This window comes from Paramisgurnus dabryanus, chromosome 21 (genome assembly GCF_030506205.2).
Source record: "Paramisgurnus dabryanus chromosome 21, PD_genome_1.1, whole genome shotgun sequence".
NCBI lineage: Eukaryota > Metazoa > Chordata > Actinopteri > Cypriniformes > Cobitidae > Paramisgurnus > Paramisgurnus dabryanus.
Genome location: NC_133357.1, coordinates 29,274,243 through 29,289,947, shown reverse-complemented (window position 1 = coordinate 29,289,947; position 15,705 = coordinate 29,274,243). Strand labels below are relative to the sequence as shown.

At 37.2% G+C, this 15,705-nt stretch overlaps 1 protein-coding gene across 2 annotated transcripts; it reads left to right on the top strand.

Annotated features, from left to right (window-relative positions):
• Nucleotides 1-1,594: 1,594 nt before the first annotated feature.
• On the top strand, nucleotides 1,595-15,245 carry rabggta (Rab geranylgeranyltransferase subunit alpha). Of its 2 annotated transcripts, XR_010543975.2 has the most exons (18): nucleotides 1,595-1,667; nucleotides 2,231-2,254; nucleotides 2,582-2,692; nucleotides 2,766-2,890; nucleotides 3,006-3,193; nucleotides 3,277-3,528; nucleotides 5,357-5,440; nucleotides 5,593-5,675; nucleotides 6,317-6,412; nucleotides 6,848-6,953; nucleotides 7,269-7,320; nucleotides 8,582-8,670; nucleotides 9,223-9,311; nucleotides 11,230-11,346; nucleotides 11,827-11,940; nucleotides 12,039-12,126; nucleotides 12,610-13,722; nucleotides 13,772-15,245. XR_010543975.2 is itself a non-coding variant. In XM_065286523.2 (17 exons), the coding sequence occupies exons 2-17, from the start codon at nucleotides 2,252-2,254 to the stop codon at nucleotides 12,756-12,758; spliced, it is 1,746 nt and encodes a 581-aa protein (XP_065142595.1). In that variant the 5' UTR covers nucleotides 1,595-1,667; nucleotides 2,231-2,251; the 3' UTR covers nucleotides 12,759-15,245. The 2 variants fall into 2 exon arrangements, 1 of the variants encoding a protein (XP_065142595.1); XM_065286523.2 differs by having other exon boundaries at nucleotides 12,610-15,245.
• Nucleotides 15,246-15,705: the final 460 nt, after the last annotated feature.

Sequence of the window (15,705 nt, the reverse complement as noted above, 5' to 3'; positions counted from 1 at the left end):
TATAAATAATAATTAATTAAACAGAAGAAAATAAAAAACATAAATAAAAATAACATTTAATAAATAATAAACTTTAAATAAAATATTGATAATACAAGGGGTCACAAATAGTTATTGGGTACAAACATCTTTGAAAAAGTTGTGCATGAAATGTATACTTGTGAATGACAAATTCAGAATGAAAAGTTCAAAAAGGTTATTAAATAGTAAGTGTTGTGGATAATATTGTAGTAAACCAAACCTAATTTGTTTGTATTTAAGGTTATTCATACATGTCATAATACTTGACATTTTACTATACAAGTGGGACCAAAATTGCTTTGTGTAGTAACAATTAAAGAAAATATGCACAGTTTCACAAAACTGACAAGTGTTTTCTCCTAAATTAAAGTGTGAATAAAGAAATCCTTTAGATTTAGTTTTTTTTCCAAGTTATTTTTAAGAAAAATAAATCCTTTAGGTATATGTCGTTTATTGCTTTTAAGTGGAGTTCTTTCACTTGGACGACTTTTAAAAGTGAGATCGTTTCTCGTTTAGTTAATTTAATTTAGGTTGAAGCCTTAAAAACATAACGTCTAATTCGGTTTGAATGAAGCTTCTCAATAAAATTACTTCTAATATATTTGTTGTTGCATTTATGATCTTTTTAATTAAATCATTTACCACCAGCGATACAACGCACAGGCCTACCACGTTTGACAAGGTGACAAACATGCATTGACGAAAAGTTTTACATTTAATCTTTAAATTTAGTTTTATAAAAAAATTAATTTACAATGTGATGTGTTATTGTATTGGTGTTTTTGTGAAAAAATCAGAAGACGACAAATTCCAAATGACCAATACGCCGCTTTAGCAAAGAACTTATATTGACAAGAAGTGAACGTTCCATTGCAACACCAGCGCCCAGCAGCAGCCCTACGAATCCGCCATTTTGGAATGACTCGGGAGTAGAAGTTATATCCACACTAACACAATATAAAAACATAGAACACATCTCCCATATACATATATACCTACATACGTACGACATAAACCCATCAACACATAATATTTAGGCTCCATACACATATACATCAGAATTGCTCGAAATGGATTAAGTTAAACAAAAAACACAGCCAATGTCCAAAAGTGGCAATTATAGGATAACATACATAGCAATGCATCATGTTCTATAAGATTATCATGTTTGTAGCGGGATGCATGGGACTAATATGGACAACCTAGTGGAGTTTAGTAAATGTGTAAAGTAGCATAATATAGAATAATAAAGCAAGAAAAAAACTACCTCAAATGTGTTTAATGATGGGATTCCACAACTGATAACAACCCAACACATACATACAAGACAATACAGCATGTACTGCAGGTGTAGCAAGTGAACAAAATTTACTGATGGCTTAATTTAAGAAACTTCATATTGCGCTTCTGCTTTGGTTGTGAGATTCGCTGAGAATGAATCGGCAGTGAGAATTTTCATTCCAAAATGGCGGCCACCTAGTGGCTGTTGACAAAAACGCATCAGAGTTTCGCCTCTTGTTCTTCTCTATACTCTTTGGCTTTAGTCCGTGCTGACGGAAGCTGACTTCACGGTGACGTCTGTATGATGCGCCGGAACAGTCGTTTGTAGTACAGCTTGCATTCTGTGGATATCCAGCAAGATCGAGGTAAAACGCAGTTTTGTCGCTGATCAGCTGCGGTTTAAAGCAAATATCACAACGAATCTCACAAAGTTTGATGCATGTTTAATGCAGGGCATTCAATTAAATGTCTTATTTTGATGCTTTATATACAATCTGTGTGAAAACATCAGAGATGTGCTGTCACTTAATAGGTTATCATTCAATGTTGTTGCGATGTAGTTGCTGATGTTGGCTTTTTATTGGCTCTGGTTTGAGTAGGGTGAACTGATATAAACCAATAATGTAGGACTTGTCTGTCTTAAACACACATGTTCTCGAGCTAAGACCAGCAGAAGCTGCTAGCTGGTTTAAGGTGGTCCACCCAGTCTGGCAAATCTGGTCAAGTTGGTGGGTCAGCTGGTCTTCCAGCCTGACAGCTAAGTCCAGCTTTAAATTAAAAGTGACCAAAACACAGCTAAAACCAAGCTGGGGGACCAACAAAAACCAGCTCACTCAGTAGGGATGTCCAAATAGTCTGTAGATTTATTCACACAAAGATATGACATATTTTCATTCATTATATTAACAATGTCCTTTTCTTTACATAGGTTTTCATCCTGTGGTAAATAATGGTGAGTTTCTTCACATCACATTCACTACTGTACACGTCTGTCCAACAAGACATGGGGTGGTTTCACGGACAGAGATTAACTTAATCCAGGACTAGGCTTTAGTTTAAGTAGGAAATATAATAAAATGTCTTACTAAAAACATTACCTGTGTGCATTTTGAGGCAAAACAAAGGGCACTGATGTATTTTCAGATATGTCACTGCAAGTTGTTTTCAGTCGGACAGCTCTTACATTTATTTTAGTCTAGGACCAATCTTATCCCTGTCTGGGAAACCACCCCATTAAGTCTTCATGGTTCGTGACCCCCTATTTTTCATTCATTTTTAGCACGGACGTGTTAAAGTAAAGTCGACCGCACAGCAGGAGGAAGAAAAGAAAAAAGAAAGAGAGAAAAAGCTGAAAGTGTTTGTATCTGCTCGAGATGCTGTGTTAAAAAAGGTTTGTTCTTAAGTTTGATTATATTTAAATCAAGTCAAGAGTCAGTTAGTTAGTTTAACTTTGTCTCTGTCAGAGGAGTGCTGGTGAAAATGACGATGAAGCTTTGCAGTTGACGCAGCAGCTCCTCTCCTCCAACCCAGACTTTGCCACACTGTGGAACTACAGGAGAGAAGTTCTGATGCACCTGGAGACGTCACGGTAAAAGAGTTTTTACAAGCTTCACGACAATCAAACTACACATTGATTGTATTTTCATATTTAGCTCAAAGTTTAACGTCATCATCGTGAGGTATTTCTCTCTCTTACCCTTTAGAGAAAAAGATGATGTTCAGAAACTCTACGAGTCTGAGCTGCACTTCATTGAAGCCTGTCTGAAAGTGAACCCCAAGTCTTATGGCAGCTGGCACCATCGCACTTGGGTCACCGCGCGTCTGCCCCGACCCGACTGGAAGCGAGAACTCGGCCTCTGCGATCGCTGTCTCAGCCTGGATGAACGCAACTGTAAGATAAACCAAAAATGAAATGGGATTGAGGACATACTGTATGTGGGTTGCACAAAGTTGATATTTTTTCCTCTCTCTCAGTCCACTGTTGGGATTACCGGCGAATGGTGGTGAAGGCATCCGGTGTTTCTGTGGAGCAGGAACTGCAGTTTACAGATCAGCTGATTGGCTCCAATTTCTCCAACTACTCCAGCTGGCATTACAGAAGCACGCTGTTACCACAGCTCCACCCACAGCCTGTATCTGACTCCGCCCCCAATGCAAGCTCCTCCCCTACATCCTCGCCTCAAACTCCTCACTCACACAGAGTATGTGAAGAGCAGCTTCTGAAAGGTACAAGAACTCTGCCTCTTGTTTCTTGAGTAAAAACCAGGTGTGCTTCATACGTCTTGAAAAGTGAAGCTGCTGGCTCTTTGATCGCCCCCTGGTGGCTGGCTGAAGTACAAGTCATAAACCCCGCCCTTTCCATGCAAACGACTGTATTACACTTCCAATAAAATTTTCCGAAAGATGGTTTTAGTTCTTTTAAGGTAGTTGTTATTGCTATTTTGGTGATACATTTTATTTTAGCTAGTGATTTGATGCTAAAGAAACAGGCGTGTCGTTATGATTGACATTCGTGATTGACAGCTTCTCTGAGAGGACTGTTGGAGCTTCGAGGCAAGATTGAATATATAACTAATTATACATTTTTGATATCTGCGTTATCAGATCATTAATTTTGCTGCTTAACACATTGTGATAGAGTTAATAGTTGTTCATTTTCAATCATTTAAAAAAATAGTGGTACTGTTTTTAATATATAGTGTATTATTATGTGTCTTTAAATTTAAGTCCTTACTTGTATTTGTATTTAACGTAACTTATTTTTGCAAGCCAGTGAAATCAAGGGGCATGGTTGAATTGTGCGTGCGAGCGTTTGGGCAGAAGTTTAATACTCTGGGCTCTAGGGACGATTACGTCTGCACTTGCCAGGGGTCCAAACTGATGTTTTTGCTTAAGATGTCAGCGCCCATCGTCTTACATTTTACTTTCAGTTCATTACGTTCTGTCGTGTCGTCCATCTTTTTTACAGTCTATGGTAAAAACTAGGGGTGGGCCGATCCAATACTTTGGATCGAATATCGGGTCGATCCGGACCTTTTTTGCTGGATCGAATATCGAAATAACAGGGCCGATCCAAATCCGATACTTTGCGTTACTCATGGTTGTTACTGTCATGCTATAGAAAAGTCAGACTATTATAAAAGCACCATAAACATTTTTATACACTATATTCAAAGTCTTCCTAATATATTCAACAGCTTTATGCGAAAAACAATTGCATATATAAAGATATTTTCTTCGGTCTGGTGCTCGTAGAGTTAATACACTGGAGTAGCGGTGAATTAAACGCGTCATACACACACAAGACACACACACACACACACACACACACACACACACACACACACACACACACACACACACACACACACACACACACACACACACACACACACACACACACACACACACACACTAACCATATTTTAATCATCTGATTAAAAAGTCTCAGTAAACTGCTGGCTGGATGAATGCAATACACTACGTGCCTAGCATATACAAGATCCGTAAGAAGATGCCCCGGACAGGATGATTCAATTGCATCATTCTTTTCAGAGGATATGCATCGCACAGAAGTCTTTCATGTTGTGACAGTTTGCGCTATTAAGTAAAAATGTATTTGAACTATTTATTTGCTCAGTCGTATGTACACTCAAAAACTGGCATTATTAATAAATATTTAAGAACACTTACTTTTAACTTGTATCTCATTTAAATGAGTTTTTTACATTTTACATGATATTCTTCCGATTTTGTGTGTATATGTGTGTGTATATATATTTATGTGTGTACACACACACACATTTCCAAATGGATCAAGAAAATACTAGAATTGGATCGGGATCGGTCGATACTCAGAATTCAGGAATCGAAATCGGATCGACAATGGAAAAAGTGGATCGGCCCACCCCTAGTAAAAACGCATGAAAGGGCAGTCTATGTTTAGGATTAATTATATAATCAACTCTTTGATTGATCAGAATCAAGTTTTCTGTAAACATGCTTCATACGAACTAAACACATTGAGTTTTAAGCTGTTTGTTGTGATTTCTAGAGTATGAGCTGGTTCATAATGCCTTCTTCACTGACCCCAATGATCAGAGCTCCTGGTTCTACTACCGCTGGCTGCTGGGCAGAGGTGTGTGTCTCTGTCTGTGTGTTTGTGTCTGTGTGTGTCTCTGTCTGTGTGTTTGTGTGTGTCTCTGCATGCCTGCGTGTGTTTAAAGATTCACAACGTCCTATAAAAAATACAAGCCTCCTGATCTCTGCTGTGTGTGTGTGTTTGTGTAGCGGAGCGGGAAGAGATGATCAGTTGTGTTTACATCAATAGGGAGGGTGAGACGGTGGCTGTCGCTTTCTCCAAACCTGTTCATGTAAGTGAGTCCTAAAGAAACGCATGCAAAAAAACTTGAATCTGTTTAAACATAGGGTTGCAAAATTCCATACATTTTCATGGCTGGAAACTTTCGATTGGAATTAGCGGGAATATTTGGGAATTAATGGGAATTTGAAAATATTGCAGAGTTCCCCATAACAGTGAACTTATATAATAAAATCTGATTTAATGCAGTTTTGGTTAAATTTCTACCATGCACATTCCTCACATGCACACTGCTTACTAGAATTATTTCTGAAGATTTTTTTATCAAATAAATCCAGGCTTGATGAGCGCAAGTATCAGGATTCTTTGATGAATAAAAAGATAAAACGGATTAAAACAGATAATTTATTAAAAAAATTTTTTTTGGTAACAATACACACTACTGTTCAAAAGTTTGGGGTAATTATTTTCTTTTTAAACTTGTATAACCTTGCATGCGTGTCTGTTAATGCCCAAACAAAATGTTTATTTATGTTTGTATATGAGATATACATTTTTCTCTAAATTCCCCACATTTTTGCAAATAATTCCCATAAATTGCTATTTAAGTTTCAATAGTTTCCAGAAACTTTCCGCCCTTTGCAACCCTATTTAAACCTGACTGTGAAGTAATCTCTCTCCCCTCTCTCGCAGGCTCTGCCTGGGGGTCTCATGCTGGTGTTAGATGGTCAGCCTCAACAGGTGGAGTGGAGAAGTGTTCATCCACGTTTTCGTCACAGCCCTGTCTGGGTATCCTTCAACCACTGGTCTCAGATGAATTTTAACACATGCTGTTTTAAACCCACACGACTTTCGTTTGCTAAAGAAGCATGTTGATGTTGCTTTTTTCAGTAGATGGAAAGCGACTGGGACCACCACCATAAGAGTCAATAGTGACTATTGAATAATTGAAAGACCAAACATTTGATAAAGTGAGATTTGGAGTGGAGATTTGTAGTCACTTTTCTTTTTTAGATCTCAGCTGTGTCCATTCTTGTTCACTTTGATTAAATCGAGCTGCTAAAAGTCTTTTGTGTTTGACAGAGGACAAACATGCTATACTAGCATAACATAAAGATCTTTTTCTTACCATCAGGCTGTATTTTTATTGGAAAGGTGCTCTGAAAATGAAGTTCAGTATTAATACATGAAGTCTACACTTACAACTTTAACCGTCTCTTTAAGCTGTGTGACCTTCCACCCGGCTCTATCAGCGACATCAATAATGAACACAACCTGACCATCCACTGGACAGAGAAACACATACACCGGGACTGTGCTCTCTATACAGGTAACGGACTAGGCTTGCAGAATTCTGGGAATTTTGGAAACTTTCAATAAACTGGAATAAATAGGAATTGTCAGATGTCGATGAAGCTAATGTCTGTATGTAATGCAGTTTGTATAAATGAACCAAATAATTTTCATTTAGTTTCTTGAGATTCCGACTTAAAATGTTTCTGAAATTCCCAAGCTTTGCAGCCCTATGAGGGACACACGAATATATTATTATAACAGATTATTGTGGGGAGGGGAAGAATTTTAGGATTTTCTGCTACCTTTGTCTGTTTGAGAGGTGGATAAAGATGTTTCTGTGTTGTTTTAGGTTCTTTTGAAAGCTGGTGCAGAGACTCCGCCACAGACCAGGAGCTCTTCAGGTATCTCTACACAAATATTCATCTATGTATGGTGGTAATTTGATAAGCATCAGGTTCTCTGTTCATTTTAATTCAGAACCCAAATTTTTAGTGGTGACCCTGGACCAAGATAAGATGTACGATTATTTTCGTCAAATACCAATGCCCACCAGTGCCACCACACAAAATGTTACTCCATAAATTACATCCAGATTCAGATGATTATAATAGTGTACAATTGTGCGAGAGTTCTGTTAATAAAGCTAAGCTTTACGTGGCAGGGAATTATTTTTGGAAATGACATGTGTAACCCTAATATTTGGCAATTCAGTTTGATTCTTATTTATATGTTGCATCTCAATTTCGATTTGATTCAATGTAGATTAGTTATCAATATTTCATTAAAAATGCTGAATGTATGTTTATATATGATAAGTGCTGGTAACTGAAACTCATCCAACTTCAGTATATCAGTGAAATACACATTAACATAAACAATAGACCCACACAATTGTTTCATTACTTTTTACTTTGAGTAATAAACATACTTATCAGTGGTAAATATTCGCATTGGTCCACAAGCTGAACAGTTCACATTACAGTAAAAAACTATTATAAATGTACAACCGTGAAATTCATTAACAATATGAAACAAAACGGTTTGCAAAATTCATAAACAGGCCCATAAGGCCTTTGTCTGGACATTGCATGTACAATAAAAAAAATGTGGACCTCAACTTTACCGTAATTGCATTTAAACATTAAATCCACACATCTTTAATTTCGCATTGCTTCAGTTGGTTACCATTACCTTCCCCACTGTTTTGTTTTATTTTAAGTGAATGAACTTGAAAGATAGTGACATATTCGGAACGCGTACAAGAATCAATGCAGAGATTTCCTGAATAGATATTGTTTGGTTAAATTCAAGATAGATTAGAATCTGATCCTCAATATTTTGTACCCAGTCCTAAATATTTGCAACATATTACCGTAATCTCATTCTATCCAATGCAGTATTTGCATACAAAGCTTTAGTAAATAACCATTTTATTTTATACATTTGTAAATTTCATACATAGCTTAAAGGATATTGCTAGTGTGCTTGGGCATAAATGAAGGGAAACAAAAGAAGACTATTATGTGTAGTTGCATGGTAGTTATTATAATTGCAGGTGTTTGTGTGATGGGTAATTACAGATTTAAAGTTAAAATCTTCTAAATGTGACTTGCAAGTGTGTGTGTGTGTGTGTGTGTGTGTGTTTGTGTGTGTGTGTTGCAGGAGTGAGTTGTCTGTAGAAAAGACCTCTGTGCTACAAGCTGAACTTCAGTCCTGCAATCAACTTCTGGAACTGGAACCTCAGAACAAATGTGAGTTAAAAGTGTAAACGTGTTTGTGTTTATTGTGTGTTTAGTGTGAGCGTGTGTGTGTGTGTGTGTGTGTGTGTGTGTGTGTGTGTGTGTGTGTGTGTGTGTGTGTGTGTGTGTGTGTGTGTGTGTGTGTGTGTGTGTGTGCACGTGTGTGTGTGTGTGTGCACGTGTGTGTGTGTGTGTGCACGTGTGTGTGTGTGTGCACGTGTGTGTGTGCACGTGTGTGTGTGTGTGTGTGTGTGTGTGTGTGTGTGTGTGTGTGTGTGTGTGTGTGTGCACGTGTGTGTGTGTGTGTGTGTGTGTGCACGTGTGTGTGTGTGTGTGCACGTGTGTGTGTGTGTGCACGTGTGTGTGTGCACGTGTGTGTGTGTGTGTGTGTGTGTGTGCACGTGTGTGCACGTGTGTGCTTAGTGTGGGTGTACATGCATACTTGACATAGTGTTACAATGTGTTGTCAAGTATGCATTACAATGAATAACATCAAAGCAAAAGTAAAGCATTACAATGACTTCATTCCCTCTGACAGATGATGGTGTTGTTGTTGTTTTTAAGGGTGTCTGCTGACTATAATACTCTTAATGAGAGCTCTGGATCCACTGGGTCATGAGAAGGAAACCTTGGCTCATTTTCAAACCCTTAAAGTAAGAAGTGTCCTTCAGTTACTTATAAACTTGACAGGAGACTCCTGCTTCTCAAGCATTGATTTAGCTTCATTGTCTTGGGTAATACTTGTGGATACCGAGTGATACAAGAGATAGTTTACCCAAAAAATTTAAATTACCTTTTGATTTATTCACCCTCAAACCATCTTTGATGTATATGAATATCTTTTTTCAGACTAACACAATGGTACTAAATGGTGCTTCTGATTTGAAACAAGGGGGCGGCACGGTGGCTCACCTGTAGCCCGGTTCGAGCACCGGCTAGGTTAGGTGGCCTTTCTGTGTGAAGTTAACATGTTCTCCCTGTGTCAGTGTGGGTTTACTCCGGGTACTCCGGTTTCCTCCCACAGGCCAAAAACATGCAAGTAAGGCAGATTGGAGATGCCAAATTGTCCTGTGTTTGGATCAACTTGTCTGAATAAAACTTGTGTATGGATTAACTTGTTCTCGCCATGAATATGGCCTTAGATGCTGGAATGGGGTAAAGAAATAAAGGTAGAAGAGGAAACCCAAAATGTTCATCCATCGTTCACAGAAATAATCCACATGCCTCCAATGGGTTAATAAAGGCCTACTGAGGGCAATTGATGTAAAATATCCATATTTAAAACTCTCTAAACTAAAACAACTAGCTTCAGTTAATGACGATGTGCGTTCTTGAGAGATTGCGTTTTCAGCTTATGAGCCGTAGTGGTGTAGTTACCATTTTGGATGCCCAAAGAGCAAAAGAAAATGCCAGTCAGGAAATCCGCAAAAAGTGATTTTTATTTGGCTTAAAATGGTTTGATCTTGTGTATTCGGGATGCGTTTGCCGCTACATCTCATACGCTACGTCATGAAATGCACTCTCTCAAGAACGGCATCAGTCATTACCAGAAGCTACTTATTTTAGTGTAGAAAGTTTTCCTGTTCTCTTTTGATTGACCGGATATAACAGCCATGCCTATTTGCTGTTTTTAAACTATCGACCCATAGTGTGAATTTTTTTTTATCAACCATGTGCTTTTATCAACCGATATATCAGTGCATCTCTATTTTAAATATTGATACTTGTCTTACAAAATCAAATTTATTGCCCTCAAAAATCCTTTATTAACCCTTTGAGGCCGTGTGGATTACATCTGTGAAGGATGGATGTACTTTGTTGGCTTCAAATCAAAAGCACCATTTACTACCCTTATAAAGCATTGAACAGCAAGGGCATTTTCTAATATATAACAGATTGTGTTTATCTAAAAAAGGATAATCTCATACATAGAGGATAGCTTGATGGAGAGGAAATCATGGGTAATTTACTTTTTTAATTTTTTTTGGTGAACTATTCCTTCTAAAGGGGACAGAGAATGAAATTTTTTTACCTTGTCTTTGTTGAATAATGGTAGTCTACCCACATTCACAAACATACAAAAAGTGTTAAACATGCTAAACATCTCAGTCTCATAGAAATTCCTCTTTTAGAAATGTCAGCCAGAAAACGGCCCAATCTGAAAAACTGATTCTTATGACATCACAGGCATCTCACTCCCCCTCCACTTTAAAATGATTGGCTACATTTTTTGAGTGGCAGCAAAGTCAGCCAATCAGTAATGAGATTGCAAGTTAAGCCAGTAGGGGGAGCCAAATAGGTGCAAAACCACTTGTTTAAAATCTCCACCCTAATAGAGCTATCTGAGAGAGGTTTTTAGGAAGCTTCTAAGGCATTACAGACCCAAACAAAAACATTTTTGTCTACATGTCACATCACAGAACAAGGATAAATACCCCATTCAATCATTCTATGTCACCTTTAAAGAAAAGAGAGATATGGTCAGATGAGTATTTATTTATTATTACATGCTAGATAGAGTTAAGTGCACACAGAAGAGATGAATGTTCAGCTGTTTTTTTACTTTATCAGGAAGTGGATCCAATGCGCTCTTCTTACTACAGTGATCTGTGCAGTAAGTTTCTGATTGAAAACACCATTCTGAAAATGGAGTATGCAGAAGTTCGAGTGTTTAGCCTGTCAAATAAGGTAAGATCAACCCAAACATAACAAATATTTAAATTATTTCCAGTAAACAGGATGAATGTGCATCAGAAGGTCATACCTTTATTAGTTTGTGAAGGACTTTATTGTTTAATATGTTGTGTGACTAATGAACGGTTCAGTTTCAAACAATCTTTAAAATATCTTTCTTCGTGTTCATCAGAACAAATACATTTATAACGGTTGGTAACAAGATGAGAGTAAATGATGACAATTTTCCTTTTGGGTGCCCTTTAATATTTCACACACACAGAACGCAACACAATATTTGAGATGTGATGGAAATGATGTTGTATCTGAAGGTTTCAGCATGATAAAACTGTTTGAATTGTCCTCTGATATTACTTTATGTTCAACATTGTTTTGTGTAAAACATCTCTTTGAACAGTGTTTACTTTCTAAAAATCCACAGGGTCAAAATGATTAATATCTCGTTTCTTTGTCTTTCTCTCATTGCTTAAACAGAACTTGTCGACCCTGTGTCACCTTGATCAGCTTCTCTTGGTGACCCATCTCAACCTCTCCTCAAATCAGCTTGTGAGGCTGCCTCCTCAGTTTTCAATGCTGAGATGCCTCGAGGTGAGTGAGCGTCCTCTTTAGCCGATCACCTGAAACGCTGTTACTCGATCACTTTGAATGATCTCATAGGAAGTGATGTAATTCTGTCAATCACACAGGTGTTGGAAGCAGATGATAATGCCATTGAAGATCTGGAGGGTGTGTACAATCTACCTAAACTAGAGGAAATCTCTTTGAAGAACAATCGTATCCTTTTCTCAAAGTATAATACAGATGCTTTCACATAAATTTTAACCCTGCTTTAAAAAAAAATGATATTAACAAAACAATATTAAATGTATTTGTTGTATATATTTAATAATAACAGCTGTTACATTTATATCATTTTTATTCCATGGTCTGTTAAAATGATTGATTATGATTGGCTGGAAGGTATTAAATAAAATGATTTAATGCACAGTAACTGACGAAATTACTGTAATTTTTACCCAGCCGGTCAGATTGTGTGCTGTAACGCACAATACTAGTTTTAACTTATAAACTTTAATTTGGAAAATGACCATGGAATAGGTGTGATAATCAATGCATGGTAGACTGTTGATTATCCCTTACCTGTTGCATTAACTGTCTCGCTTTTTTTCTGAATCTTACTTGATGTGTCTCATTACAGAGAATCATTTTGTGATTCAGTGACCAATGCAGAAAATGTTTTTCTTAATGCAGTTTTAGAAATCGGTAAACTATCTGGTCTTAAAGTCTTGGCGTCCTGTCCCAAACTGACCACGCTGGATCTCAGAGGAAACTCTGTCAGTCAAATTGCCAACGCACAATCAGAGTTATCCCAGCTGTTGCCATCGGTTACATCCCTGTCTCTTTGATACCCACTATTAACTGATGTGCGTCTGTGTGTTTGTGTGTCATTGGGTGGTCTGTGTGTTACTGTTTGTGTTATTAACTGTACTTCTTCAAAGTCTAATAAGACTTCACCAATGTTTCATTTTCAACTGTACCTCGTGCACTGGGCCTTATCAGATTTTGAATGAAACGTTCACTCAAAACAATGACATTTCTGTCATTATTTATTTGTTCCAAACCTTATATTAGTCTAAGATTACATTCATTTCATTCAAACACATAATAACATCTCTAATAATATGATCATATTTTTGTAGCTTAAGGAAGGGAGCAAAATTGTCTTGTATTCAAGATCTTTCACTTTATCACTCTTAAATGTTATTCAGACCGATGTGTCGTGTTTTGTTACAGCACAAATGTTGTTGTTTTGGTGATATGGACGTGAGACGCATTGCTACATTATTTCTTATGTCGTGAGGGGGCTTCAGTAGAGGGGAAGAATGGTGACTTGCATGCATACATGTCACAAACATATAGTAAACAAACCTATTAACAACACAAGACCTGCACATGTGTCTCATGGACTGATGTCAATTATATGGAAAATAAAAGCGGCAAATGTCCAATATTGTTTCATGGAAAACTATTTCAGGGGGGTTAAGCAAATAATGACAGGATTTTTTGTTAGATTAACTCTTTAAAACCAGTGTTATATGTGTGTGTGTGATAAATTATGAGATATTTAAACCTGTTGATGGTTTCAGCAGTAACAACATAAACAAACGCCTTTTGTGGACCAAACTTAACTTCCGGTAAGCTTCCACAAATAATCAATATCAACAGTGTTTGAATTATATCAGAGATTATGGGGGTCCCCGAGCCCCCTCCGTCATTATAAAGTCGCAGTGATTACTGATGTGATCCTGGATCAATGTTTAAATCAAAGAAACCCCACTCAAACCTTAATCATTATTAACCCATAAATTAGTGTAAATAATAGCTTGAGAGGAATTTTTTAAAAGCACGTAACCTAAAGGTAATAACTGATTCTTACAATCAACGAGGGTTAAATATTCCACATGCCGAGACATTTACTCGTCTGTCAATTCCTCCAGAGAACAGCATGACCCACACTTGAGAGTTTTAAATTATTTAGACAGAAATCTGTTGGATTAGTTTATTGCGAAAATGGGACAAATAATTCTTCCCTGGTGACAAATCTCCCTTCACACAGCGGTGATCTATGCTCACATCTCCCCTCGTCTTTAGGAAACCGAAACATTTTTATTTTTCAGAGGTCTTTTCAGCCACTAGCCAGACTGATAATAAACGAACACAGACCGGAAGTTAACTTCGGGCCAGGTGACTAACCGTGTCAAATACTGTACTGAAATGCTCTATATATACTGTAAACATCGTTTTGCATGCTGAAAGATTTCCACGTCTGTATTTAGCCTTAGAACTATGACTGTAAAGGTTATGTTTAAGCTGAAATGTGGTAATTCCAATTAACAAAACTATTATTTTACAGTTCTGCTTCCTCATTCATGTTATGAGACTTCATGAAAATAAAGCAACATGTTACTGCCTCTCTGTCTCCAGCTGGGGTTTTTCTTTCAATGACAGCCGCCTACTGTAAGTGGATGGACTGATGATGATGTAGTTTAGTAAGAATTCAGGAAGAAAAAGAAGAAGGAAGGCGTGATTTCTGTCTGATAGAAAGACTTTGAACATGTAGTACTTTCTAATAAATTACCAAATGTTTCCTTAATTTTACTTATGCCATTAAATTAATGGAGTCATATTTATAAGGAAGAAGACAATACATGAATGTTTATAATCACAATTCCTCTGTTTTTGATAATACAACAGGTGTTCCACAAGGACCTATACTTGGACCACTTTCTTTTTCTTTGCACATCAATACATGTATATTATTTTTTTACTTTTCCATTTGTTTGTCTTGATCTTGTGTTCCAGCTTTATGCAGATGACGTTGTCATTAATGTGCATGGATGTTTTAGTGAAGACATTGCTTGCATGCAAACTCACTAGCGCAATGAGCCGTATTTCTAAATCACTATAACAAACATGTCTAATGAATAATGTTAATACAAGTGTAGAACTGATGTGCCCATGTCAGAGTCTGATCATATATTTTCTGGGCAAAAGTTTAACATCGTGCAGGAGTTTAATGATTCGAATTGACTCTGGATTTCTATTTTGGAGTAACACCGTCACATACCATAAATTATACTCACTTTAAGAGGAAACATTTTGTTCAGGGCCATGTGACATCACACTACTACTAATCCTTTAATAAAACTGAAAATATTTCTGAGATTGATGTGCCCTTCCCTGTTGATCTCTCATTACCACCAAATGCAATCTACAGTATTACAGTAAATGCATTCACAAGGCATGTGTGAGTTTGGATGGGTGTGTTTGGCAAATGTCATTGTTGTAACTCACCTTATCAAGTGTGGTGGTCATTGTGATGTTCCTCTAGCTCAGGGGTGGGGAACCCTGGGTGCTGGAGGGCCACTGTCCTGCACAGTTTAGTTCCAACCCTGATCAAACACACCTGCATTTCATTACCAAGTAATCCTGAAGACTTTGATTGGATTTTCAGGTGTTTGATTAGGGTTGGAACTAAACTGTGCAGGACAGTGGCCCTCCAGGACCCAGGGTTCCCCACCCCTGCTCTAGCTGTTGGTCTGTTTCTATTTATTATTTTTGTATCATGTCTATGATGACACTTTACAATATAGATGCAATTCATTAACATGAACTGGTTCGGTGAACTGTATTTTAGTAACTACTGTAATATTAACAAATGGATTATTGTAAAATGTCACCTTTTTTATATCCTCTGTATAGGGTTATTCTCTCAATGACCAAAAAGGATGATATACACTGAAATAAATATTTTATTAAGTAAAATACACTTGCCAAAATCTTGAAATAAAT

Excerpts from the sequence above, each read along its gene's own strand:
- rabggta (XM_065286523.2), top strand. Across the intron at positions 6,954-7,268 it reads GGACTGTGCTCTCTATACAG|GTTCTTTTGAAAGCTGGTGC; the intron begins GTAACGGACTAG and ends GTGTTGTTTTAG. Across the intron at positions 8,671-9,222 it reads ACTGGAACCTCAGAACAAAT|GGTGTCTGCTGACTATAATA; the intron begins GTGAGTTAAAAG and ends GTTGTTTTTAAG.